This window comes from Bombina bombina, chromosome 4 (assembly GCF_027579735.1).
Source record: "Bombina bombina isolate aBomBom1 chromosome 4, aBomBom1.pri, whole genome shotgun sequence".
Classification (NCBI taxonomy): domain Eukaryota; kingdom Metazoa; phylum Chordata; class Amphibia; order Anura; family Bombinatoridae; genus Bombina; species Bombina bombina.
In genome coordinates this window covers 838,145,233-838,170,936 of record NC_069502.1, presented here as the reverse complement: position 1 = coordinate 838,170,936, position 25,704 = coordinate 838,145,233, and the positions used below count along the sequence as shown (strand labels likewise).

The following is a 25,704-nucleotide window of genomic DNA, read 5'->3' as shown; positions in this document are numbered from 1 at the left end:
CCTGTGCCTTCACAGCATTTGTTGGAACATGAGAAAGAATCTTCCCACGGGAGGTCTTATTCTGAAACCTATTCAATACCCTTGAGACACAATATTCTGAATCCACTGATTCTGAACAGAATCTGTCCCAATGTTCTGAAATAATTTCAATCTGCCCCCCACCAGCTGAACTGAATTTGAGGGCCGTACCTTCATACAGTCTTGGGGGCTGGATTTGTTTTTTTATAAGGTTTGGTTTTATTCTAATTTGAAGATGGTCTTCAATTGGAACCAGAGGCCATAGGGGAAGGAGTGTTTTTTTGTTCTCTATTCTGACGAAAGGAACGAAAATGATTAGGAGCCTTAAATTTACCCTTAGACTTCATATCTTGGGGTAGAAAAACTCCCTTCCCCCCAGTGATAGTGGAAATAATAGAATCCAATTGAGAACCAAATAAACTCTTAACCTGGAAAGATAGTAATCTAGATTTAGACACCATGTCAGCATTCCAAGATTTAAGCCATAAAGCTCTTCTAGCTAAAATAGCTAAAGACATAGATTTAACATCAATCTTTATAACATCAAATATAGCATCACAAATGAAATGATTAGCATGTTAAAGCAGAAGAACAATGCTAGACAAATCAGGATCATCTACCTGATGAACTAAACTGTCCAACCAAAAAGTTGAAGCAGCAGCCACATCAGCCATAGAAATGGCAGGTCTAAGAATATAGCCAGCATGTAAATAAGCTTTTCTGAGATAAGATTCAATCTTCCTGTCTAAAGGATCCTTAAAATAAAGTACTATCTTCCATAGGGATAGTAGTATGCCTGGCAAGAGTGGAAATAGCCCCATCAACTTTAGGGACTTTTTCCCAAAACTCTAAATTAGCCACAGGTAAAGGATACAACTTCTTAAACCTAGAAGAAGGATTAAAGGAAGAACCAGGCTTAGACCATTCTTTAGTAATCAGATCAGAGTTATCACTTGGAATAGGAAAAAAACTTCAGGAGCAACCTTTGGAGGTTTAAAAACAGAATTTAAACGTTTACTGGCTTTGTTATCAAGAGCAAACTCCTAAACAATAGGAAAGACAGGGGCGCCTGATAGTGTAATAACGAAAACACAATCAATCTGAAGATAAGTGAGTGCAAATGAATACTAAAAAGCCATGTTGCACATCCAGTGCAATAATCAGTAGACCGAGGCTTCAGAGCCGCTCGGCAGACTCAATCCACTCAAAGGAGAAGCTGGGCCAGGTGCACAGGACGTCCAGAACCAACACACCAAACAATCGTCTGTGGGATAAACTTACAGGTGCGCTGTTGAGACTAAAACGTTATTTTCCCAATTGTCTACACCTGGGATATGAATCACAGAAATTATACAAGAGTTAGACTTGCTGTGCTCCTGTTGATTGTTTTTAAAAATAACCTTTTCTACTCGCACCTTGCTCTTGGAAAAATAACGTTTCAGTCTCAAAAGTGCACCTGTAAATTTATCCCACAGACTATCATTTGGTGTGTTGGTTCTGGACGTCCTGCTCCTTTGAGTTACACTATCAGGCGCCTTTGTCTTTCCTATTGTTTAGGAGTTTGTTTGCTGATATTCTACTCTATCAAGAGAGATGCCTACTCAGTTGCCATTGGATATCCCCTTTGAGTCATCAAGCAAAAATAATCTAGACACATTAAGAAACCACAAAGTGACTTTCTTTTGCTACTCATCTTTTTGAGCTGGACTCTAGTGGGTTGTATATATTTATGTTGAACACATCACTGACTTTATAGATCACTTTATTTTTTGTTTTTTACTATTTTATACTTATCATATTTTTTATATTTATCACAAATTTTCACGTATTATTTCTTATTGAGAGCTACGACCCATTCACTTCATATATAGTATTAATTATGTTTTGTCTTTTTGTGATCAGTTTCATGTACCATCCACAATTTTAAGTTTAATACTTCAACTCATTATTTATACTTGCTACATATATTTATTTACAGTAGTAATACCACTTAGATTTCACATATTAAATTATACACCATACACTGTATAACATAATTTCACACTTTTAGAATTGGCGCACCCTCTATATCCAATCTTAGTTTAGATTGGATTTATATATTTGCAATTTTTGTTATCAAGAGGACTAGACTCTTCAATACCCAAAGTAACCAAAACTTCTTTCAACAAAGAACGAATATAATCAATCTTAAACAGATAGGAAGATTTGTCAATTTCAGAATCTGATTCAGGATCCTCTGAACCAGAGAGATCCTCATCAGCAGAGGATACTTTAGTATGTTGTCGGTCAATACAAATTTCTTCAGAATTATGAGAAGTTTTAAAAGACCTTTTACATTTATTTGATTGCTGAATAGCAGACACAGCCTTTTTTTATAGCTGCAGCAATATAATTATTTACATCTGCAGGAATTTCAGGTACATTAGACATTGAAGGAACAACAGACAATGTATTTGTACTAATAGAAACATTATCAGCATTCAACAGCTTGTCATGACAAATTCTACATAATTGAGCTGAAAAAATAACATCAGCTAATTTACAACAAACATACTTAGCTTTGGTAGAACTGTGTTCATGCAGCATGGTTTCTACAGCAACATCAGATTCAGGATCAGACTGAGACATCTTGCAAAATGTAAAAAAAACAAAATAACATTTAAACAAACATCATAGTTCTCTAAAATATAAAGAGAACAAAAAGCATTAAAGGAAGTGGGGTAATATACAAAAAATGTTGGCGCCACGTATGACGCATGACACAAAAGGAAGTGAAAATTTTTTTTGCCGCCAAAGCTAACACCAGGAAATGACGCAACTCGCGCCATAACAAGCGCGACTTCGCGCCAAAAGAACTAACGTCAGCAAAGACGCATCCCTATCGGCGCAACTTTGTGCCAAAAAATTTTTTGCACCAAGAATAACGCAATAAAAAACTAAATTTATGCTTCCCTGATAAATGTCTTTCTTTCCTGACACGATGAGTCCACGGATCATCTAGTTACTATTGGAAATATCACTCCTGCCCAGCAGGAGGCGGCAAAGAGCACCACAGCAAAGCTGTTAAATATCACCTCCCTTCCCTCCCACCCCAGTCATTCGACCGAAGTAAAGGAGAGAAAGGAAGTAACAAGGTGCAGAGGTGTCTAAAGTTTATAACATACTAACATCTGTCTAAAGAACAGGGTGGGCCGAGGACTCATCGTGTCAAGAAATAAATTTATCAGGTAAGCATAAATTTTGTTTTCTTTCTAATGAAACGATGAGTCCACGGATCATCTAATTACTATTGGAAATCAATACCCAAGCTAGAGTACACAGATGATAAGGGAGGGACAAGACAGGGAACCTAAAAGGAAGGCACCACTGCTTGGAAAACCTTTCTCCCAAAAGCGGCCTCGGCCGAGGCAAAAGTGTCAAATTTATAGAATTTTGAAAAAGTGTGAAGAGAGGACCAAGTTGCAGCCTTGCAAATCTGTTCCACAGAAGCTTCATTTTTGAATGCCAATGAGGAAGCAACAGCCCTCGTGGAATGAGCCGTAACTCTCTCTGGAGGATGCTGTCCAGCAATTTCAAAGGCAAAATGTATGATACTCTTCAACCAAAAAGAAAGAGAAGTAGCCGTAGTTTTCTGTCCCTTACGTTTTCCCGAGAAAACCCCAAACAAAGCAGAAACAAAGCAGAAAAATCCTTAGTCGCCTGTAAGTAAAATTTTACAGCACGTACCACGTCTAAATTGTGCAATAGTCGTTCCTTTTGAGAAGAAGGATTAGGACACAATCATAGGCTCAAACGGAGCCCCTTGAAGAACCTTAAGAACTAAATTAAGACTCCAGGGAGGAGTAACTGGTTTGAACACAGGCCTGATCCTGACCAAGGCCTGACAAAATGACTGCCAGACGTTTATGTAACAAAATAGACAAGGCAGATATTTGACACTTTAGGGAATTTGCCGATAATCCTTTCTTCAAATCTTCTTTGAGAAATGACAGAATTCTAGGAATCCTAACTCTACTCCAAGAGTAGCCCTTGGATTCACACCAATATAGATATTTATGCCATATCTTGTGGTAAATCTTTCTAGTCACAGGTTTACGAGCCTGAATCATGGTCTCTATGACCGATTCCAAAAATCCCAGCTTGGATAAAATTCTGCATTCAATCTCCAAGCAGTCAGCTTCAGAGAAACTAGATTTGGAAGAAGGAAGGGCCCTTGAAGTAGAAGGTCCTTCCTCAACGGAAGTCTCCAAGGTGGAAGAGACGACATGTCCACCAGATCTGCATACCAAATCCTGCGAGGCCAAGCCGGTGCAATGAGGATCACTGACGCCCTCTCTTGCTTGATTTGAGCAATGAACCGAGGAAGAAGAGCGAACGGAGGAAATAGGTATACAAGACTGAAATTCCAAGGTACCACCAGGGCGTCTATCAGTACAGCCTGAGGGTCCCTTGACCTTGATCCGTATATCGGAAGCTTGGCATTCTGCTGAGATGCCATAAGATCCAATTCCGGCTGACCCCATTTGAGAATCAGGCTGGAAAACACTTCCGGATGGAGTTCCCACTCCCCCGGGTGAAAGGTCTGTCTGCTCAGGAAGTCCGCCTCCCAGTTGTCCACCCCTGGGATGTGGATCGCCGACAGACAGCAATTGTTGGTTTGATGCCCACTGAATTATCTTGTCTACCTCTGTCATGGCTAAGGAACTCTGCATTCCTCCCTGATGGTTGATATAAATCACCGAATTTATGTTGTCCGACTGGAACCTGATGAACCGGGCCGAGGCTAACTGGGGCCAGACCAGAAGAGCATTGAAGATTGCTCTCAGCTCCAGAATGTTTATGGGCAGAACCGACTCTGACTGAGTCCAAGTTCCCTGAGCCTTTAGAGAGCCCCAGACTGCTCCCCATCCTAGAAGGCTGGCGTCTGTTGTCACAATCACCCAAGAGGGTCTGCGAAAGCAGGTTCCCTGGGAGAGATGATCATGAGACAACCACCAAAAAAGAGAATCCCTTGTCTACTGCTCCAGCTGTATTCGTGGAGACAAATCCGCATAATCTCCATTCCATTGACTGAGCATGTTTAATGGCAGAGGTCTGAAGTGGAAATGAGCTAACGGGATGATGTCCATTGCTGCCACCATCAGCCCGATTACCTCCATGCACTGAGCCACTGATGGCCGAGGAGCGGACTGAAGCGCTAGGCAAGAATCTAAAATCTTTGATTTCCTGACTTCTGTCAGAAAAATCTTCATTGATAGGGAATCTATTATGGTTTCCAAGAAAGTTACCTTTGTATTTGGAACTAAGGAGCACTTTTCCATATTTACCTTCCATCCGTGAGATCGCAGGAAAGATAACAACATTTCCGTGTGGGACCTTGCTTGATGAAAGGATGGCGCCTGGACCAGGATGTCGTCCAGATAGAGCGCAACTGCAATGCCCTGTAATCGGAGCACCGCTAACAGGGATCCCAGAACCTTTGAGAAACTTCTGGGAGCTATGGCAAGGCCGAAAGGAAGAGCCACCAATTGAAACCTCAGAAACTTGCAATGATCCCTGTGAATGGGAACATGCAGGTACGCGTCCTTTAAATCCACGAATAGTTTCCATCTTGAAGGACGGTAATCTGAGGAATTTGTTTAGACTCTTGAGATCTAAAATAGGTCTGAAGGTTCCCTCCATTTTGGGATCCACAAACAGATTGGAATAAAACCCCAGACCCTGTTCCTGCATCAGAACAGGAACTATCACTACCAGGTCGGAGAGGTCCCGTACAGAAACCTGCCTCTGGGAGGAATTAGCTAACTTAAGGGCTTTTATCCTATCCTGGATCTCATCAAGGGGAGTGTCTGTCCTAATAGCATCAGACAACGCATCAAACCAATATGCCGCCGCACTAGTGATGGTAGCAATGCACACAGCAGGTTGCCATTGTAAACCTTGGTATACATACATCTTCTTGAGTAACCCCTGTAATTTTTTGTCCATAGGATCTTTAAAGGCACAACTATCCTCTATGGGGATAGTAGTTCTCTTGGCCAGAGTCGAAACAGCTCCTTCCACCTTGGGCACTGTTTGCCAAGCCTCCTTGATAGAGTCTGCTATGGGAAACATATTTTTAAATATAGGAGATGGAGAAAAAGGGATACCCAGTCTCTCCCATTCCTTAGCAATGATCTCAGAAGCTCGGTCTGGTACTGGAAAAACCTCTATCGAGAAAGGTACATCAAAATATTTGTTTAGCTTACTGGATTTCTTAGGATTAACCACAACCATAGTGTCGCTGTCATCCAATGTAGCTAAAACCTCCTTGAGTAAGACGGAGGTGTTCTAGCTTAAAGGGCCATTATACACTCATTTTTTCTTTGCATAAATGTTTTGTAGATGATCTATTTATAAAGCCCATAAATTTTAGTTTTTTAAAAAAAATGTATAGTTTTGCTTATTTTTAAATAACATTGCTCAGTTTTTTAGACTCCTAACCAAGCCCCAAAGTTTTATTTGAATACCGTCAGCTACCTTCTCCAGCTTTCTCCTGTTTGTGTAAAGGGTCTTTTCATATGCAAAAGAAGGGGAAGGGGGGGAGTGTCTTATTTCCCACTTGCAGTGGGCTTTCCAACTGCCTTTTCAACAGAGCTAAACTGAAAGCTTCTAAGTACGTTTTTAAACCATTTTATACTGGATTTTTATATCAGTATCTGTGCATCTTATTCTTTATAGTAGTGTCTATTACATGCAGTTATATGAAAATGAGTGTATACTGTCCCTTTAAACCTGAAAGATACAACTTCAGTATCAGCAGGAGGAATTACACTGTCAGAAACTGAGATTTCACCCTCAGATGCTACCAAAGTATCCTCCTCCTCAGGCTTCTGGGAGAAGGCGTTTGAATTAGCGACAACTGTATCAGTAACCTCGCTAACTGAAGGTTTATTTTTTCTCTTGCATTTTCCCTGCAACATGGGGAAAGCAGACAACGCATCAGAAACTGCAGAAGACATGAGGGAAGCAATGTCTTGCAACGTAACTCCAGGAGGAGTTAGAGGGGAAGCGCAGGGCACTGTATGTGTGGGTGGTAAAATTTGGGACGCTTAAGGAGAAAGCTGCGGCATATATTGAACATAGTCATTAGACTCCTGGACAACATCCAGTTTAGAAAATATTGGCTCAGAAAAAAGTTTATCCCTATAATTTAAAGTCCTCTCAATAATGAACAGAAAGGGATCGGTGGTTCCACATTGGCATCAAAACATAAAGAACAATTTACACTTTGCAATGCCTCTTGGTTCATTCTAATTCACAATGGATCAAACTATCAAATAAAAATTTCAAATTTTTTAATAAAAATTAAAAACAGAAAAATTTTACTGTCACTTTAAGTGTCAAACCGTAGCTTTTTTATTTATTATATGCAGAGAGGCCTTAACGACTAAACAATACTTTAGATCACCTCTACACCTCAGCTTACTTTGCTGAGGTGCCTAACTGCCCTGCTGACATTGGCACTTCCTTTGCAGAAACCTTTCTAGTAAATGATCCGGACTAAGGCAGTAGCTGTAGAAAAATGGTCTCCGATCTAGAAACGCATGCCTCTGTGAAAAAAAACATGCGTAATCAAACTTTAGACTGAACTCTCTGTCCCTCCGGTCACTAGGAAGTGAAGGAAAGTGGTGCACAACTCAGATTGCCGCCCCTCATAGCTCCGCCTATCATGGGCGTCTTAGAAAAAAATCTCCGGTCAGCATCTTGATAGTAAAACTGCCGGAAGCTGTGCAAAGCACCAAAAACCTAGAGCCTGATTACTCCTCAGCCCCAGTGCCTGCATCCCAGCTCTCCACATAATGTCTCCTTATCAATAGGAGAATATATGATCCTTGCAATAAAGAGCCCAAACGAGTCCTTTATGTGTGTGTGTCCCATCTCTAGTAAGTAAAGTGCCCAATTTTTTTCTGAGTCTTCTTTAATACCCAAGAAAAATTAAAGTTAGCACCTACCTCATACATTGCCAGACAGCAAGGCAGCTTAACAGGTTTGAGAGGTCCCCCCCCTCACATGGACCTTGCTCTAAAGCCACCACTGCTCTACTGAAGAGACTGATATGGACTACGGCTACACCCTAGGACAAAACAGCACAATCTTGCACTACTTAAAAAATAATAAAATCTTGCTTGAAGAATCTTTTCTAACACCTAACTTTACCACTTCCTTGCTCTAACACAGGCAAAGAGAATGACTGGGGTGGGAGGGAAGGGAGGTGATATTTAACAGCTTTGCTGTGGTGCTCTTTGCTTCCTCCTGCTGGGCAGGAGTGATATTCCCAATAGTAATTAGATAATCCGTGGATTTATTGTGTCATTAGAAAGAAAACTGAATTTTGCATCCTTGCGAGTCTAGTTTGCCCGCAAATTTTTTTGAAAAACAAAGTCAAATTGAAAGAACTGGAACCCCAGATAAGAAAAAAATGATTAAAATAAACTTCCCAAACATAATTTCTATACTGAAACCAACAGTCTGCAAAAAACATAATTTATACTTACCTGATAAATTTATTTCTCTTGTAGTGTAGTCAGTCCACGGGTCATCCATTACTTATGGAATATATCTCTTCCTAACAGGAAGCTGCAAGAGGATCACCCAAGCAGAGCTGCTATATAGCTCCTCCCCTCACATGTCATATTCAGTCATTCGACCAAAGCAGACGAGAAAGGAGAAACCATAGGGTGCAATGGTGACTGGAGTTTAATTAAAATTTAGATCTGCCTTAAAGACAGGGCGGGCCGTGGACTGACTACACTACAAGAGAAATAAATTTATCAGGTAAGCATAAATTATGTTTTCTCTTGTTAAGTGTAGTCAGTCCACGGGTCATCCATTACTTATGGAATACCAATACCAAAGCTAAAGTACACGGATGAAGGGAGGGACAAGGCAGGAACATTAAACAGAAGGAACCACTGCCTGAAGTACCTTTCTCCCAAAAATAGCCTCCGAAGAAGCAAAAGTGTCAAATTTGTAAAATTTTGAAAAAGTGTGAAGTGAAGACCAAGTTGCAGCCTTGCAAATCTGTTCAACAGAGGCCTCATTTTTAAAGGCCCAGGTAGAAGCCACAGCTCTAGTAAAATGAGCTGTAATCCTTTCAGGAGGCTGCTGTCCAGCAGTCTCATAGGCTAAACGTACTATGCTACGAAGCCAAAAAGAGAGAGAGGTAGCCGAAGCCTTTTGACCTCTTCTCTGTCCAGAGTAAACGACAAACAGGGAAGAAGTTTGACGAAAATCTTTAGTTGCCTGCAAATAGAACTTCAGGGCACGGACTACGTCCAGATTATGCAAAAGTCGTTCCTTCTTTGAAGAAGGGTTAGGACACAGTGATGGAACAACAATCTCTTGATTGATATTCCTGTTAGTAACTACCTTAGGTAAGAACCCAGGTTTAGTACGCAGAACTACCTTGTCTGAATGAAAAATCAGATAAGGAGAATCACAATGTAAGGCAGATAACTCAGAGACTCTTCGAGCCGAGGAAATAGCCATCAAAAACAGAACCTTCCAGGATAACAGCTTGATATCAATGGAATGAAGGGGTTCAAATGGAACGCCTTGAAGAACGTTAAGAACTAAGTTTAAGCTCCACGGCGGAGCAACAGTCTTAAACACAGGCTTAATCCTAGCTAAAGCCTGACAAAAAGCCTGAACGTCTGGAACTTCAGCCAGACGTTTGTGTAGAAGAATAGACAGAGCAGAAATCTGTCCCTTTAACGAACTAGCAGATAAGCCCTTTTCTAAACCCTCTTGTAGAAATGACAATATCCTAGGAATCCTAACCTTACTCTATGAGTAACTCTTGGATTCGCACCAATATAAATATTTACGCCATATCTTATGGTAAATTTTTCTGGTAACAGGCTTCCTAGCCTGTATTAAGGTATCAATAACCGACTCCGAGAAGCCACGCTTTGATAGAATCAAGCGTTCAATCTCCATGCAGTCAGCCTCAGAGAAATTAGATTTGGATGGTTGAAAGGACCCTGAATTATAAGGTCCTGTCTCAGAGGCAGAGACCACGGTGGACAGGACGACATGTCCACTAGGTCTGCATACCAGGTCCTGCGTGGCCACGCAGGCGCTATCAGAATCACCGAAGCTCTCTCCTGTTTGATCTTGGCAATCAAACGAGGAAGCATCGGGAATGGTGGAAACACATAAGCCATGTTGAAGACCCAAGGGGCTGTCAGAGCATCTATCAGAACCGCTCCCGGGTCCCTGGACCTGGATCCGTAACAAGGAAGCTTGGCGTTCTGGCGAGACGCCATGAGATCCAGATCTGGTTTGCCCCAACGATGAATCAGTTGAGCAAAGACCTCCGGATGAAGTTCCCACCCCCCCGGATGAAAAGTCTGGCGACTTAGAAAATCCGCCTCCCAGTTCTCCACGCCTGGGATGTAAATCGCTGACAGGTGGCAAGAGTGAGACTCTGCCCAGCGAATTATCTTTGAGACTTCCAACATCGCTAGGGAGCTTCTGGTTCCCCCTTGATGGTTGAAGTAAGCCACAGTCGTGATGTTGTCCGACTGAAATCTGATGAACCTCAGAGTTGCTAACTGAGGCCAAGCTAGGAGAGCATTGAATATTGCTCTTAATTCCAGAATATTTATTGGGAGGAGTTTCTCCTCCTGAGTCCATAATCCCTGAGCCTTCAGGGAGTTCCGGACTGTGCCCCAGCCTAGAAGGCTGGCGTCTGTTGTTACAATCGTCCAATCTGGCCTGCGAAAGGTCATCCCCTTGGACAGATGTGGCCGAGAAAGCCACCATAGAAGAGAATCTCTGGTCTCTTGATCCAGATTTAGTAGGGGGGACAAATCTGAGTAATCCCCGTTCCACTGATTTAGCATGCACAATTGCAGCGGTCTGAGATGCAGGCGCGCAAATGGTACTATGTCCATTGCCGCTACCATTAAGCCGATTACTTCCATGCACTGAGCTACTGACGGGTGTAGAATGGAATGAAGGACACGGCAAGCATTTAGAAGTTTTGATAACCTGGCCTCTGTCAGGTAAATTTTCATCTCTACAGAATCTATAAGAGTCCCTAGAAAGAGAACCCTTGTAAGTGGTAATAGAGAACTCTTTTCCACGTTCACCTTCCACCCATGCGACCTCAGAAATGCCAGAACTATCTCTGTATGAGACTTGGCAGCTTGAAAACTTGACGCTTGTATCAGAATGTCGTCTAGGTACGGAGTCACCGCTATGCCTCGCGGTCTTAGTACCGCCAGAAGTGAGCCCAGAACTTTTGTAAAGATTCTTGGAGCCGTAGCTAATCCGAAGGGAAGAGCTACAAACTGGTAATGCCTGTCTAGGAAAGCAAATCTTAGGTACCGATAACGATCCTTGTGAATCGGTATGTGAAGGTAGGCATCCTTTAAGTCCACTGTGGTCATGTACTGACCCTCTTGGATCATGGGAAGGATGGTTCGAATAGTTTCCATTTTGAATGATGGAACTCTTAGGAATTTGTTTAGGATTTTTAAGTCCAAGATTGGTCTGAAGGTTCCCTCTTTCTTGGGAACCACAAATAGATTTGAATAGAATCCTTGCCCGTGTTCCGTCCGCGGAACTGGGTGGATCACCCCCATTAGTAAGAGGTCTTGTACACAGCGTAGAAACGCCTCTTTCTTTATTTGGTTTGCTGATAACCTTGAAAGATGAAATCTCCCTCGTGGAGGAGAAGTTTTGAAGTCCAGGAGATATCCCTGAGATATGATCTCCAACGCCCAGGGATCCTGGACATCTCTTGCCCAAGCCTGGGCGAAGAGAGAAAGTCTGCCCCCCACTAGATCCGTTTCCGGATAGGGGGCCCTCTCTTCATGCTGTCTTAGGGGCAGCAGCAGGTTTCTTGGCCTGCTTGCCCTTGTTCCAGGACTGGTTAACTTTCCAGCCCTGCCTGTAACGAGCAACAGCTCCTTCCTGTTTTGGAGCGGAGGAAGTTGATGCTGCTCCTGCCTTGAAGTTACGAAAGGCATGAAAATTAGACTGTCCTGAGGTAGAGCATGGCCCTTACCTCCAGTAATGTCAGCTATAATTTCTTTCAAGCCGGGCCCGAATAAGGTCTGCCCTTTGAAAGGAATATTAAGCAATTTAGATTTAGACGTCACGTCAGCTGACCAGGATTTAAGCCATAGCGCTCTGCGCGCTTGGATGGCGAATCCGGAGTTCTTAGCCGTAAGTTTGGTTAAATGTACGACGGCATCAGAAACAAATGCGTTAGCTAGCTTAAGTGCTTTAAGCTTGTTCATAATTTCATCCAATGGAGCTGTGCGAATGGCCTCTTCCAGAGACTCAAACCAGAATGCCGCCGCAGCAGTGACAGGCGCAATGCATGCAAGGGGCTGTAAGATAAAACCTTGTTGAACAAACATTTTCTTAAGGTAACCCTCTAATTTCTTATCCATTGGATCTGAAAAGGCACAACTATCCTCCACCGGGATAGTGGTACGCTTAGCTAAAGTAGAAACTGCTCCCTCCACCTTAGGGACCGTCTGCCATAAGTCTCGTGTGGTGGCGTCTATAGGAAACATTTTCCTAAATATGGGAGGAGGGGAAAAAGGCACACCAGGTCTATCCCACTCCTTGCTAATAATCTCTGTAAGCCTTTTAGGTATAGGAAACACGTCAGTACACACCGGTACCGCATAGTATCTATCCAACCTACATAATTTTTCTGGAATTGCAACCGTGTTACAATCATTCAGAGCCGCTAATACCTCCCCTAGCAATATGCGGAGGTTCTCAAGCTTAAATTTAAAATTAGAAATCTCTGAATCCAGTCTCCCTGGATCAGATCCGTCACCCACAGAATGAAGCTCTCCGTCTTCATGTTCTGCAAACTGTGACGCAGTATCTGACATGGCTCTCACCTCATCCGCGCGCTCTGTCCTTAACCCAGAGCTATCGCGCTTGCCTCTTAATTCTGGCAATTTAGATAATACTTCTGTCATAACAGTAGCCATGTCTTGCAAAGTGATTTGTAAGGGCCTCCCTGATGTACTTGGCGCCACAAAATCACGCACCTCCTGAGCGGGAGGTGAAGGTACTGACACGTGAGGAGAGTTAGTCGGCATAACTTCCCCCTCGTTGTCTGGTGATAATTTCTTTACATGTAAAGATTGACTTTTATTTAAAGTAACATCAATGCAATTAGTACACAAATTTCTATTGGGCTCCACATTGGCCTTTAAACATAGTGAACAAAGAGATTCATCTGTGTCAGACATGTTTAAACAGACTAGCAATGAGACTAGCAAGCTTGGAAATACTTTTCTAAATAAATTTAGAAGCAATATAAAAAAACGCTACTGTGCCTTTAAGAAGCACAAAAAGCTGTCACAGTTGAAATAACAATGAACCAAAATAGTTATAGCAACCAATTTTTCACAGTAAATGTATTAAGTTAGCAAAGGATTGCACCCACCAGCAAATGGATGATTAACCCCTTAATACCCAAAAACGGATAACAATTTAATAATTAACGTTTTTATCACAGTCAAAACACACTGTCACAAATCTGCTGTGACTGATTACCTCCCTCAAAATGAATTTTGAAGACCCCTGAGCTCTCTAGAGACGATCTGGATCATGGAGGATGAAGTAGACAGATTGTGACTGAATTTTTACTGCACAAAAAAGCGCTAAAATAGGCCCCTCCCACTCATATTACAACAGTGGGGAAGCTCAGATAACTGTTTCTATGCAGAAAACAAAGATGGCCATGTGGTAAAAATCATGCCCCAATAAGTTTTATCACCAAGTAACTCACAAAAAACGATTAACATGCCAGTAAACGTTTTAAACATACATTTGAAAAGTTATGAATTGTTATTAATAAGCCTGCTACCAGTTGCTTTTACTGCAGTTAAGGCTCATACATTATTTCAGTATTAACAGTATTTTCAGAGTCAATTCCATTCCTTAGAAAAATACATTCAGTGTACACACACTCATCAGCCTAATACCAGTCGCTATCACTGCATTTAAGGCTGAACTTACTTTACATTGGTATCAGCAGTATTTTCTCAGTCAATTCCATTCCTCAGAAAAATAATTTACTGCACATACCTCATTTGCAGGGGGGCCCTGCATGCTATTCCCCTTTTCTGAAGTTACCTCACTCCTCAGATGAGAACAGCCAGTGGATCTTAGTTACGTCTGCTAAGATCATAGAAAACGCAGGCAGATTCTTCTTCTAATGCTGCATGAGAACAAACAGCACACTTCGGTGCCATTTAAAATAACAAACTTTTGATTGTAGAAATAAACTAAGTTAAAAAACACCACAGACCTCTCACAGCGACCTATCTTTAGTTAGGCTGCAAGAGAATGACTGAATATGACATGTGAGGGGAGGAGCTATATAGCAGCTCTGCTTGGGTGATCCTCTTGCAGCTTCCTGTTAGGAAGAGATATATTCCATAAGTAATGGATGACCCGTGGACTGACTACACTTAACAAGAGAAAAGAAAAATATACATAGACCTGACTCATGGCAAATATAAGTAAACACATACATTTAAAACTTTACAATATAATATAAAGCACCAAACATAGCTGAGAGCGTCTTAAAAAAATGATACATACTTTCCGGAAGACACCCATCCACATATAGCAGACAGTCAAACCAGTACTGAAAAATATCAGCAGAGGTAATGGTATAGAAGTATAAAGTCGATCTAAAAAAGGGATACAGGGGATGAATCTCTGCAACCGATTACAGAGAGCCTTTAAATAGATTTCCCATGGGTGAAACCATAAAATCAACAGGCAATACTCTCTTCACATCCCTCGGACAAACACTGTACTCTTAGAGGAATTGGGCTTCAAAATGCTTAGAAGCGCCTATCATAGAAGAAATCAAACACATCTCACTTCACCACCTCCATAGGAGGAAAAGTTTGTAAAACTAAGGTATGAGTGTGGTGGGAGGTGTATTTATAGGCATTTTGAGGTTTGGGAAACTTTGCCCTCTCCTGGTAGGAATGTATATCCCATATGTCACTAGCGCATGGACTCTTGCCACGTACATGAAAGAAAGGTACAGCTCTCCCCTGTTCTATTGAGTTACATGCCTATCTTTAGCATAAGGTGAGCAGCACAGCACTGGCATGGTACACAGAGCACACACATAAGTACCATGACATGATGATACTTGAAACCAGCAGTGCCCTCTCTGTAATGGCCAGCGATTGTGCCGATCTTGGTGGCATGGGAGGGATAGGAGGAAGGCGGGTGTGTGACCTATCGCTGGAGGGGGCAGGAGGTGGTGTGAGGGGGTGGGAGCGCTTTAGCCACGCTACAATGATTTAGTGAGTGGGAATGAGGGAAAGGGTGGCGGAGGCTTAGAGAGATTAGGGAGGTTGGGGGGGGGTAATGGGAGATCCTACACTTCAGAAAAAAATATATATATATAAAAAAAAAGAAACATTTATTTTTATACTGGCAGACTTTCTGCCAGTACTTAAGATGGGAGTCACCATTGAGGGGTGGGGAGGGAAGAGAGCTATTTAAGAGGGGTCAGGGAGAGATCAGGGTGTGGGATGTGTCAGGTGGGAGGTTGATCTCTACACTAAAGCTAAAATGAACCCTACAAGCTACCTAATTAACCCCTTCACTGCTGGGCATAATACTTGTACTTGTACTTATTGCCCTAAAAGCAAAGAACATGTAAATATTGGGTATATCTAAACTAAGGACAAAATTTTGAAACTATTTAGCAAGGGTGTTTTTTGGTGGTTGTAGATGTGTAACAGATTTTGGGGGTCAAAGTTAGAATAAGTGTAGTTTTTTTTATTTTTTCATCATATTTTATAAAAAAAAGTATAGTAAATTATAAGATATGGGGGCGTGTCCGGGCTAAGGTTGAAGATAGCCGCAAAACTGAGAGCTCTGGAAGATTGAATTACATCCTGCCATGTAATCAATATATTTCAAAGTCATCCAGCATAGAAAAGTGAACCATTTGAAAGAGAACAGTGTGCTGGCAAAAGTGATAACTATACTGCACAACTTCAGGGCTTCTCAGACCGGACCGCTGGAGGGGATTTTTGGGGGCCTCTACAGAGGGAATCTCTCAGCACCCCCCCCCCCCCGGGGAACCGGGTACGTGGAGATACTTTCTAAATCTCCTTTTCTATTCCCTACAAAACTAAACATGGAGGAGCTGCTTGAGGCCATACAGGGCTGGATGTCCGGAATTGAGCATACCATACACGCTAGATTTGACTGCCTATCGTCCCAGATGGCTATTACTCACACCAAGATGGATCCGACCGGAAATGAGAGAGGGGCGAATGTGGAGCTCCCTGGGCTATGTGACAAATTAACCAAGATATACCCACATACCGCAACGGACACACAGAAGTGTGAGCGACCGGAAGCCTGCGAGAGCTCTTTACCTGCTCTGGTTCCTAACTGGGGAGATACGGCCGGCTCTCTGGGGCGGGATCTGGGTGAGGTGCGAGCTGAACCGCTGACAGGAGTCGTTCTACATGCCAGGCTTCAGGTACTGGCACCGGGATTCTTTTATATGTTTGACACAGGGCCCCCCTTGCTCAGAAAGGGAGGCTGTGGGATTCTGTATTTTAACCCCGCTGTTCCGTTGTTGATTAGAGGAGCTGCCTCTTGGCTGATCCCACAAAGTCAAAATGCGGTTGTGAAGAGTGCCTCTCGGTCCGGAATAGGTTAACTGCACATAGCCCCTGCCAGCATAGAGAGACAGTGGAGGAGTCTTTGATCAAAGCAGGGAAAGGTATATGCGGACCTACAGAGCTATGTGGGTGTGTGGACACGAATCCGTTCTATCTGGACTGTGGGTATTGTATCATGATCCCAGAACTTTTTGAGTTACTTGAAACCTCACTGACCTGTGTTTTGGACATTTGGGTGCTTTGTGCCTGGACTGTTGGATTGGAAGATTTTCTAAAATTATTTGATATCTAACTTAACCCAGACCAACGCTCAGATTATTTTGTTAGCAATGTTCGCTTATTGTACTACCATACCCAAGATAGAAAATGTGGCTGATATTTTGCATTGAGAGGTTATGTTTTTATTATGTTTATTTTATCTGACGATGCGACAAACCTCTCTGGTTAAACAATGTCGCTGGGGGGTATGGCACTCATTGCGGCAATATACAGTACATTAGAGGATTCATAAGGATATATTTTATAGTTTCTAGTGGCCCAAGAGTGGCCCATATACCAGAGACAAGGAAGAATCCACAGTGTGTGCTGCTCTGAGGACCATCCCCCCTTAACGGTTAAAGTTAAGATAGGGAATGCATATCGGCACTGGATCTTGCTAATTTCCCTCCCTGTTAGATGAGACAAGTGGTGTATAAGGATAGCTTAAAACCAAGATGTGTCCTATCGCGCGCACACTGTATTCACCTGCAGAACTTGGGCCATATTGGTTTGTGTATTGGGATCACAGTGTGGGAAGACATCCCAGTTGCTATGCAGTTTCGTGCTACACTTACCTCACCTGATGCTACTTTGCACGCTGTGATCTGTATATTGGGTTCTTTAGCCTAACCTAACATGTTAATTATTGAATTTTTATATACAGTGTGTATAGTGTGCGTGTGGCTTTACCATTAAAGATTATGCTGAACCGCTAAGCGATTTGAGGCCTCACACAGGCCTATAGTAACCTAAAGGGTATATTGAGAATAAGTATCTGAAGTTAAATGATGTGCACACACAAGGACCTACATTTTCCTGTTCAGAATCTCTCTACAGAAACCAGGTCTCAGATTTCACATTTATTATACTGTTTTTGACTTGTCCAAATTAACATGTTTATACATAAAACGAGGTATCGCACATGGCTTGTGCATATTCTCCTGAGGAGGAGCTATTATTGTTCAAGGTTTTAAAGACATGCCTATGTATTTGTTATATGAGTCTGGATGTATGTCTATAGGCGTGTTGCCATGATTAATATTTGATTGTGTTTTTTTGTATGTTCTGATTACCTCAATAAAAATTATTTTAAAAAAATTAAAAAATTTTTTTTTTTATAAGATATGATGAAAATAATGTTATCTTTAGAAAGTCCATTTAATGGTGAGAAAAACTGTATATAATATGTGTGGGTACAGTAAATGAGTAAGAGGAAAATTATAGCTAAACACAAACATTGCAGAAATGTAAAAACAGCCCTGGTCCTTAACGGTAAGAACATTGAAAAATGGTCTGGTCACTAAGGGGTTAAATAGACATAATAATGAAAGATAACTTTTGGGTTTCAGATAGAGCATACCATTTTTACTTTTAATATCAGATTTGCTTCCTTTGAATCCTTTGTTGAAGGAGAACAATGCTCTACTGGGGCCTATCTGAATACAATGGGTGAGAAAGTGACAAGTAGCTAGCTCACAGTAGTGCATTGCATCTGAGTGAGCCTATCTAGCAGGCTTTTCAACAATCGATACCAAGAGAACAAAGCAAACGAGATAAGAGTAGTTCATTGGAAAATTGTTAAAAATGTCATCTTTCTGAATCATGAAAGTTTAATTTTGACTTTCCTTTCCTTTAATGCCATTGCTCCCCTACAAATTTATGTACACAGAATCAAGATAGTTTGGAGTAGAAATCAATTTTATTTAAATCACATCCACCCTGGGGTCACCTCATAAATGCTTGAGGTGCAGAAGGGGCCTCAAATTGCTCTAAAACTGTGTGCCCCAGGTCACATGCAGTCATCATCAGCAATTGGTATTGTGTGGGTGACAACTACATATTACCCTCTGCACTTAGGAGGTTAAACTTTTAATATGAGTTTTCTGATGCCTAATAAGATTTGATTTCTGAGTAAAACATTTCCCACAGTCAGAACATGAAAATCCTTTCTCCCCTGTATGGGTTTTCTGATGCATAATAAGATTTGATTTCTGATTAAAACTTTTCTCACAGTCAGAACATGAAAATGCTTTCTCCCCTGTATGAATTTTCTGATGCGTAATAAGATTTGATTTCTGAGTAAAACATTTCCCACAGACAGAACATGAAAATGCTTTCTCCCCTGTATGCATTTTCTGATGCATAGTAAGATTTGATTTCCAAGTAAAACATTTCCCACAGTCAGAACATGAAAATGCTTTCTCCCCTGTATGCATTTTCTGATGCGTAATAAGATATGATTTCCGATTAAAACTTTTCCCACAGTCAGAACATGAAAATCCTTTCTCCACTGTATGAATTTTCTGATGAGTAATGAGAATTGATTTCTGAGTAAAACATTTCCCACAGTCAGAACATGAAAATCCTTTTTCTCCTATATGAATTTTCTGATGAGCAACAATATTTTTTTTACGGTTAAAATTTTTCCCACATATAGAGCAGGTAAACGGCTTTTGTCCTGTATGTATTTTGAGATGTTTATAAAGATGCGATTTCTTAAGAAAACATTTCCCACATTTAGAACATAAATTTCCCACGTGGCTTCTTTGATTTTGAAGAAGATGTAAAGAAGCATCTGCACTCTGATCATAACTAGGATTATTGCAGTTTGTGAATTTACCTGTCAATAAGAAACACAATGGGAGTAATGTTATTAATTACATAATTATTTTATCATGAGATCATATAAACTGTTCTAAATTTAGTCAGCCTCCTACACTTGTAGTAGACACTGTGACATCTAGACCTTTCCCAGCTATTTCTAAGAATTCACATTTAGTCAAAGATTGAACTAAATTAGGGACTATTTCGAAGAATTCACACAGTCAAAGACTGAACTAAAACAGAATTTATGCTTACCTGATAAATTACTTTCTCTTGCGGTGTATCCAGTCCACGGATTCATCCATTACTTGTGGGATATTCTCATTCCCTACAGGAAGTGGCAAAGAGAGCACACAGCAGAGCTGTCCATATAGCTCCCCCTCTAGCTCCATCCCCCAGTCATTCGACCAAAGGTTAGGAAGAAAAAGGAGAAACCATAGTGTGCAGTGGTGACTGTAGTTTAAATGAAAAAATATTTTACCTGACTTAAATGCCAGGGCGGGCCATGGACTGGATACACCGCAAGAGAAAGTAATTTATCAGGTAAGCATAAATTCTGTTTTCTCTTGCAAGGTCTATCCAGTCCACGGATTCATCCATTGCTTGTGGGATACCAATACCAAAGCTTTAGGACACGGATGAAGGGAGGGAACAAGACAGGTACCTTATCCGGAAGGCACCACTGCTTGCAAAACCTTTCTCCCAAAAATAGCCTCAGAAGAAGCAAAAGTATCGAATTTGTAAAATTTGGCAAAAGTATGCAGTGAAGACCAAGTCGCTGCCTTACAAATCTATTCAACAGAAGCCTCATTCTTGAAAGCCCATGTGGAAGCCACTGCTCTGGTAGAATGAGCAGTAATTCTTTCAGGAGGCTGCTGGCCAGCAGTCTCATAGGCCAAACGGATGATGCTTTTCAGCCAAAAGGAAAGAGAGGTAGCAGTCGCTTTCTGACCTCTCCTCTTACCAGAATAGATAACAAACAAGGAAGATGTTTGTCTGAAATCCTTAGTTGCTTGCAAATAGAACTTTAGAGCACGAACTACATCAAGATTGTGCAACAGACGTTCCTTCTTCGAAGAAGGATTGGGGCACAGAGAAGGAACAACAATTTCCTGGTTAATATTCTTGTTAGAAACCACTTTAGGAAGAAAACCAGGTTTAGTACGCAAAACTACCTTATCTGCATGGAACACCAGGTAAGGTGAATCACACTGTAAGGCAGATAATTCTGAAACTCTTCGAGCAGAAGAGATAGCTATCAAAAACAAAACTTTCCAAGATAACAACTTAATATCTATGGAATGTAAAGGTTCAAACGGAACCCCTTGAAGAACTGAAAGAACTAAATTTAGACTCCATGGCAGAGCCACAGGTCTATAGACAGGCTTGATTCTGACTAAAGTCTGTGCAAACGCTTGAACGTCTGGTACCTCTGCCAGACGTTTATGTAAAAGGATAGACAGAGCAGATATCTGTCCCTTTAAGGAACTAGCTGACAATCCTTTCTCCAATCCTTCTTGGAGAAAAGACAATATCCTGGGAATCCTAATCTTACTCCATGAGTAACCCTTGGATTCACACCAACAAAGATATTTACGCCATATTTTATGGTAGATTTTCCTGGTGACAGGCTTTCTAGCCTGAATCAGAGTATCTATAACTGACTCAGAGAAACCACGCTTTGATAGAATTAAGCGTTCAATCTCCAAGCAGTCAGACGCAGAGAAACTAGATTTGGATGCTTGAATGGACCCTGTATTAGAAGATCCTGCCTCATTGGCAGAGTCCATGGTGGGACAGATGACATGTCCACTAGGTCTGCATACCAAGTCCTGCGTGGCCACAAAGGCGCTATCAGAATCACCGAAACCTTCTCCTGCTTGATTCTGGCGACCAGACGAGGGAGAAGAGGAAACGGTGGGAAAACATAAGCCAGATTGAAGGACCAAGGCGCTGCTAGAGCATCTATCAATACCACCTTGGGGTCCCTGGACCTGGATCCGTAAAGAGGAAGTTTGGTGTTCTGACGGGACGCCATCAGATCCAACTCTGGAGTGCCCCATAGCTGAGTCAGCTGGGCAAATACCTCCGGGTGCAGTTCCCACTCCCCCGGGTGAAAAGTCTGACGACTTAGAAAATCCGCCTCCCAGTTGTCTACTCCTGGGATGTGAATTGCTGAGAGATGGCAGGAGTGATCCTCCGTCCACCTGATTATTTTGGTTACTTCCTTCATCGCTAGGGAACTCTTTGTTCCCCCCTGATGATTGATGTAAGCTACAGTCGTGATGTTGTCCGACTGAAATCTGATGAATTTGGCCACAGCTAGTTGAGGCCATGCCTGGAGCGCGTTGAATATCGCCCTCAGTTCCAGAATGTTTATCGGGAGAAGAGCTTCTTCCCGAGACCATAAGCCCTGAGGTTTCAGGGAGTCCCAGACTGCACCCCAGCCTAACAGACTGGCGTCGGTCATTACAATGATCCACTCTGGTCTGCGGAAACATATTCCCTGAGACAGGTGATCCTGAGACAACCACCAGAGAAGAGAATCTCTGGTCCAACTGTATTTGAGGAGACAAATCTGCATAATCCCCATTCCACTGTTTGAGCATGCACAGTTGCAGTGGTCTGAGATGTATTCGAGCAAAAGGGACTATGTCCATTGCCGCTACCATTAATCCGATTGCCTCCATGCACTGAGCTACAGATGGCCGAGGAATGGAATGAAGAACTCAGCAAGTAGTTAAAAGGTTTTAACTTTCTGACCTCCGTCAGAAATATTTTCATTTCTACCGAATCTATCAGAGTTCCTAGGAATGGAACCCTTGTGAGTGGGGATAGAGAACTCTTTTTGACCTTCACCTTCCACCCGTGAGACCTTAGAAAGGCCAATACAATCTCCGTGTGAGCCTTGGCTCTGAGAAAGGACGGTGCCTGAATTAAGATGTCGTCCAAATAAGGCGCCACTGCTATGCCCCGCGGCCTTAGAACCGCCAGAAGGGACCCCAGCACCTTTGTGAAAATTCTGGGAGCAGTGGCTAAACCGAATGGAAGAGCCACGAACTGGTAAAGCTTGTCTGGAAAAGCGAACCTGAGGAACTGATGATGATCTTTGTGGATAGGGATATGTAGGTACGCATCCTTTAGATCCACGGTAGTCATATATTGACCTTCCTGGATCATAGGTAAGATTGTCCGAATGGTCTCCATCTTGAATGATGGGACTCTGAGAAATTTGTTTAGAATTTTTAGATCCAGGATTGGTCTAAAAGTTCCTTCTATCTTGGGAACCACAAACAGGTTTGAGTAAAAACCCAGTACCTGTTCTGCAACTGGAACTGGGTATATCACTCCCATCGTATGTAGATCTTCTACACAGCGTAAGAACGCCTCTTTCTTTGTCTGGTCTATAGACAGACGAGAAATGTGGAACCTTCCCCTTGGAGGGGAGTCCTTGAACTCTAGCAGATATCCCTGGGTAACAATCTCTAATGCCCAGGGATCGTGAACATCTCTTGCCCAAGCCTGAGCGAAGAGAGAGAGTCTGCCGCCTATTAGATCCGGTCCTGGATCGGGGGCTACCCCTTCATGCTGTCTTGGTAGCAGCTGCAGGCTTTTTGGCCTGTTTACCCTTGTTCCAGCCCTGGTAAGGCTTCCAGGTTGCCTTGGGCTGTGAAGCATTACCCTCTTGCTTTGCAGCTGTAGAGGCTGAAGCGGGACCGCTCCTGAAGTTACGAAAGGAACGAAAATTAGCTTTGTTTTTAGCCCTAAAGGGCTTGTCCTGAGGGAGAGCATGGCCCTTTCCCCCGGTGATTTCTGAAATAATCTCTTTCAATTCTGGCCCGAAAAGGGTCTTTCCTTTGAAAGGGATATTTAATCATTTGGATTTTGATGACACATCGGCCGACCATGACTTGAGCCAAAGCGCTCTGCGCGCCATAATGGCGAAACCTGAATTTTTTGCCGCTATCTTAGCTAATTGCAAAGTGGCATCTGCGATAAAAGAATTAGCCAGCTTTAGAGACTTAATTCTATCCATAATTTCGTCATATGAGGTCTCCGTCTGGAGCGAGTCCTCCAGCGCCTCAAACCAGAAAGCCGCTGCAGTAGTTACCGGAATAATGCAGGCAATAGGTTGGAGAAGGAAACCTTGTTGGACAAAAATTCTCTTTAGTAAACCTAACTTTTTATCCATAGGATCTTTAAAAGCACAACTGTCTTCGATTGGTATGGTTGTGCGCTTAGCGAGTGTAGAAACAGCCCCCTCTACCTTAGGGACCGTCTGCCACGAGTCCCGCCTGGGGTCAGTTATGGGGAACATTTTCTTAAAAATAGGGGGGGGAGACAAAAGGGACACCTGGTCTATCCCACTCCCTAGAAACATTATCCGCAACCCTTTTAGGGATCGGAAACGCATCAGTGTATACAGGGACCTCTAGGTACTTGTCCATTTTACACAATTTCTCTGGAACCACCATAGGGTCACAATCATCCAGAGTGGCTAATACCTCCCTAAGCAATACGCGGAGGTGTTCCAATTTAAATTTAAACGCTAATGAATCTGACTCTGCCTGATGAGAAATCTTTCCTGTGTCGGAAATTTCTCCCTCAGACATCAAATCCCTCACCCCCACTTCAGAGTGTTGTGAGGGTACATCAGATAAGGTTACCAAAGTTTCAGACTGCACATAATCTGTTCTTAAAACAGAGCTATCGCGCTTTGCAGGAAAAACTGGCAGTTTGGATAGAAAGGCCGCAAGGGAATTATCCATGACTGTCGCTAGTTGTTGCAATGTAACAGGGGCAGACGCACTAGATGTACTAGGCATCGCTTGAGCGGGCGTAACTGGTTGTGACACATGGGGAGAGGTAGACGGACTATCCTCATTACCTTCAGTCTGAGAATCATCTAGGGCCACACTTTTAAGCGCAACAATATGATCTTTAAAGTGTATAGACATATTGGTGCAATTGGGACACATTCTGTGAGGGGGTTCCACCATGGCTTCTAAACACAGACATGTTTAACAGACTAGTATTATACACAAGCAGGCTTGGAAAACACTTTAATCAAATAAAAAACACAATTTGAAAAAAACGTTACTGTGCCTTTAAGAAATAAAAAGAGCACACAATTTTACAAAACAGTGAAAAATGCACCAATCCTTTTGAAATTTTCACAGTATGTACCTAAGGCTTTAATATGATTGCACCACAAGTTTCAGAACGATTAACCCCTTAATGCCCAAACCTGGAGCAGCCTAAAGCCAACAACCGGTTAATTAACTACAGTACCTTGCCACAGCTTACTGCTGTGGCCCTACCTGCCCTTAGGGATCAGTTTTGGGGAAATAAAGCTTCTTTTAAGTCCTCAATCAGCAGCTGGACCCTCCATGTGAAGCAGCATGAAACTGTATTTCAATACTAACTGCGCATCTGAGGCGCGAAATTAGGCCCCTCCCACTCCACTCCGGAGTTGTAAGGCCAACCAAAATCACTTCTAGGTGACTAAATTTATGCCATGTGGAAAATAACCACAGAAAAACACACCAAAGAGCTTAAAAAGTGTCTCCAACGAGTATTTTTTAAAATAAATAATCGATTGCCCTGTATTAGTGTCACCCAGCCTATTTAGCCCTGTTAAAGGGACACTGTACCCAAAAAATGTCTTTCGTGATTCAGATTGAGCATGAAATTTTAAGCAACTTTCTAATTTACTCCTATTATCAATTTTTCTTCATTCTCTTGGTATCTTTATTTGAAATGCAAGAATGTAAGTTTAGATGCCGGCCCATTTTTGTGAACAACCTGGGTTGTCCTTGCTGATTGGGGGATAAATTCATCCACCAATAAAAAAAGTGCTGTCCAGAGTACTGAAACAAAAAAAAGCTTAGATGCCTTCTTTTTCAAATAATGATAGCAAGAGAACGAAGAAAAATTGATAATAGGAGTAAATTAGACAGTTGCTTAAAATTGCATGCTCTTTATGAATTACAAAAGAAAATTTTTGGGTACAGTGTCCCTTTAAGTAAGCCTTCAATTCTATACTAAGTCTCAGAACATAGCTTACCCTCCCCACATGGGGATCTTGTCAGTCTTCTAGCATTATCTCAGTCTTGTCTAGAAAAAA

The 25,704-nt window shown here is 42.1% G+C and overlaps 1 protein-coding gene across 1 annotated transcript in view; it reads right to left on the bottom strand.

Moving 5' to 3' along the window:
• Positions 1-18,653: 18,653 nt before the first annotated feature.
• The window catches only part of LOC128657953 (oocyte zinc finger protein XlCOF7.1-like), a 100,706-nt gene continuing 93,655 nt past the window's right edge, over positions 18,654-25,704 (bottom strand). The window contains exon 9 of the mRNA XM_053712379.1: positions 18,654-19,593. Coding sequence (XP_053568354.1) covers positions 18,827-19,593 — 767 coding nt within the window. The 3' untranslated portion in view covers positions 18,654-18,826. The remainder of the gene's footprint in view (positions 19,594-25,704) is intronic.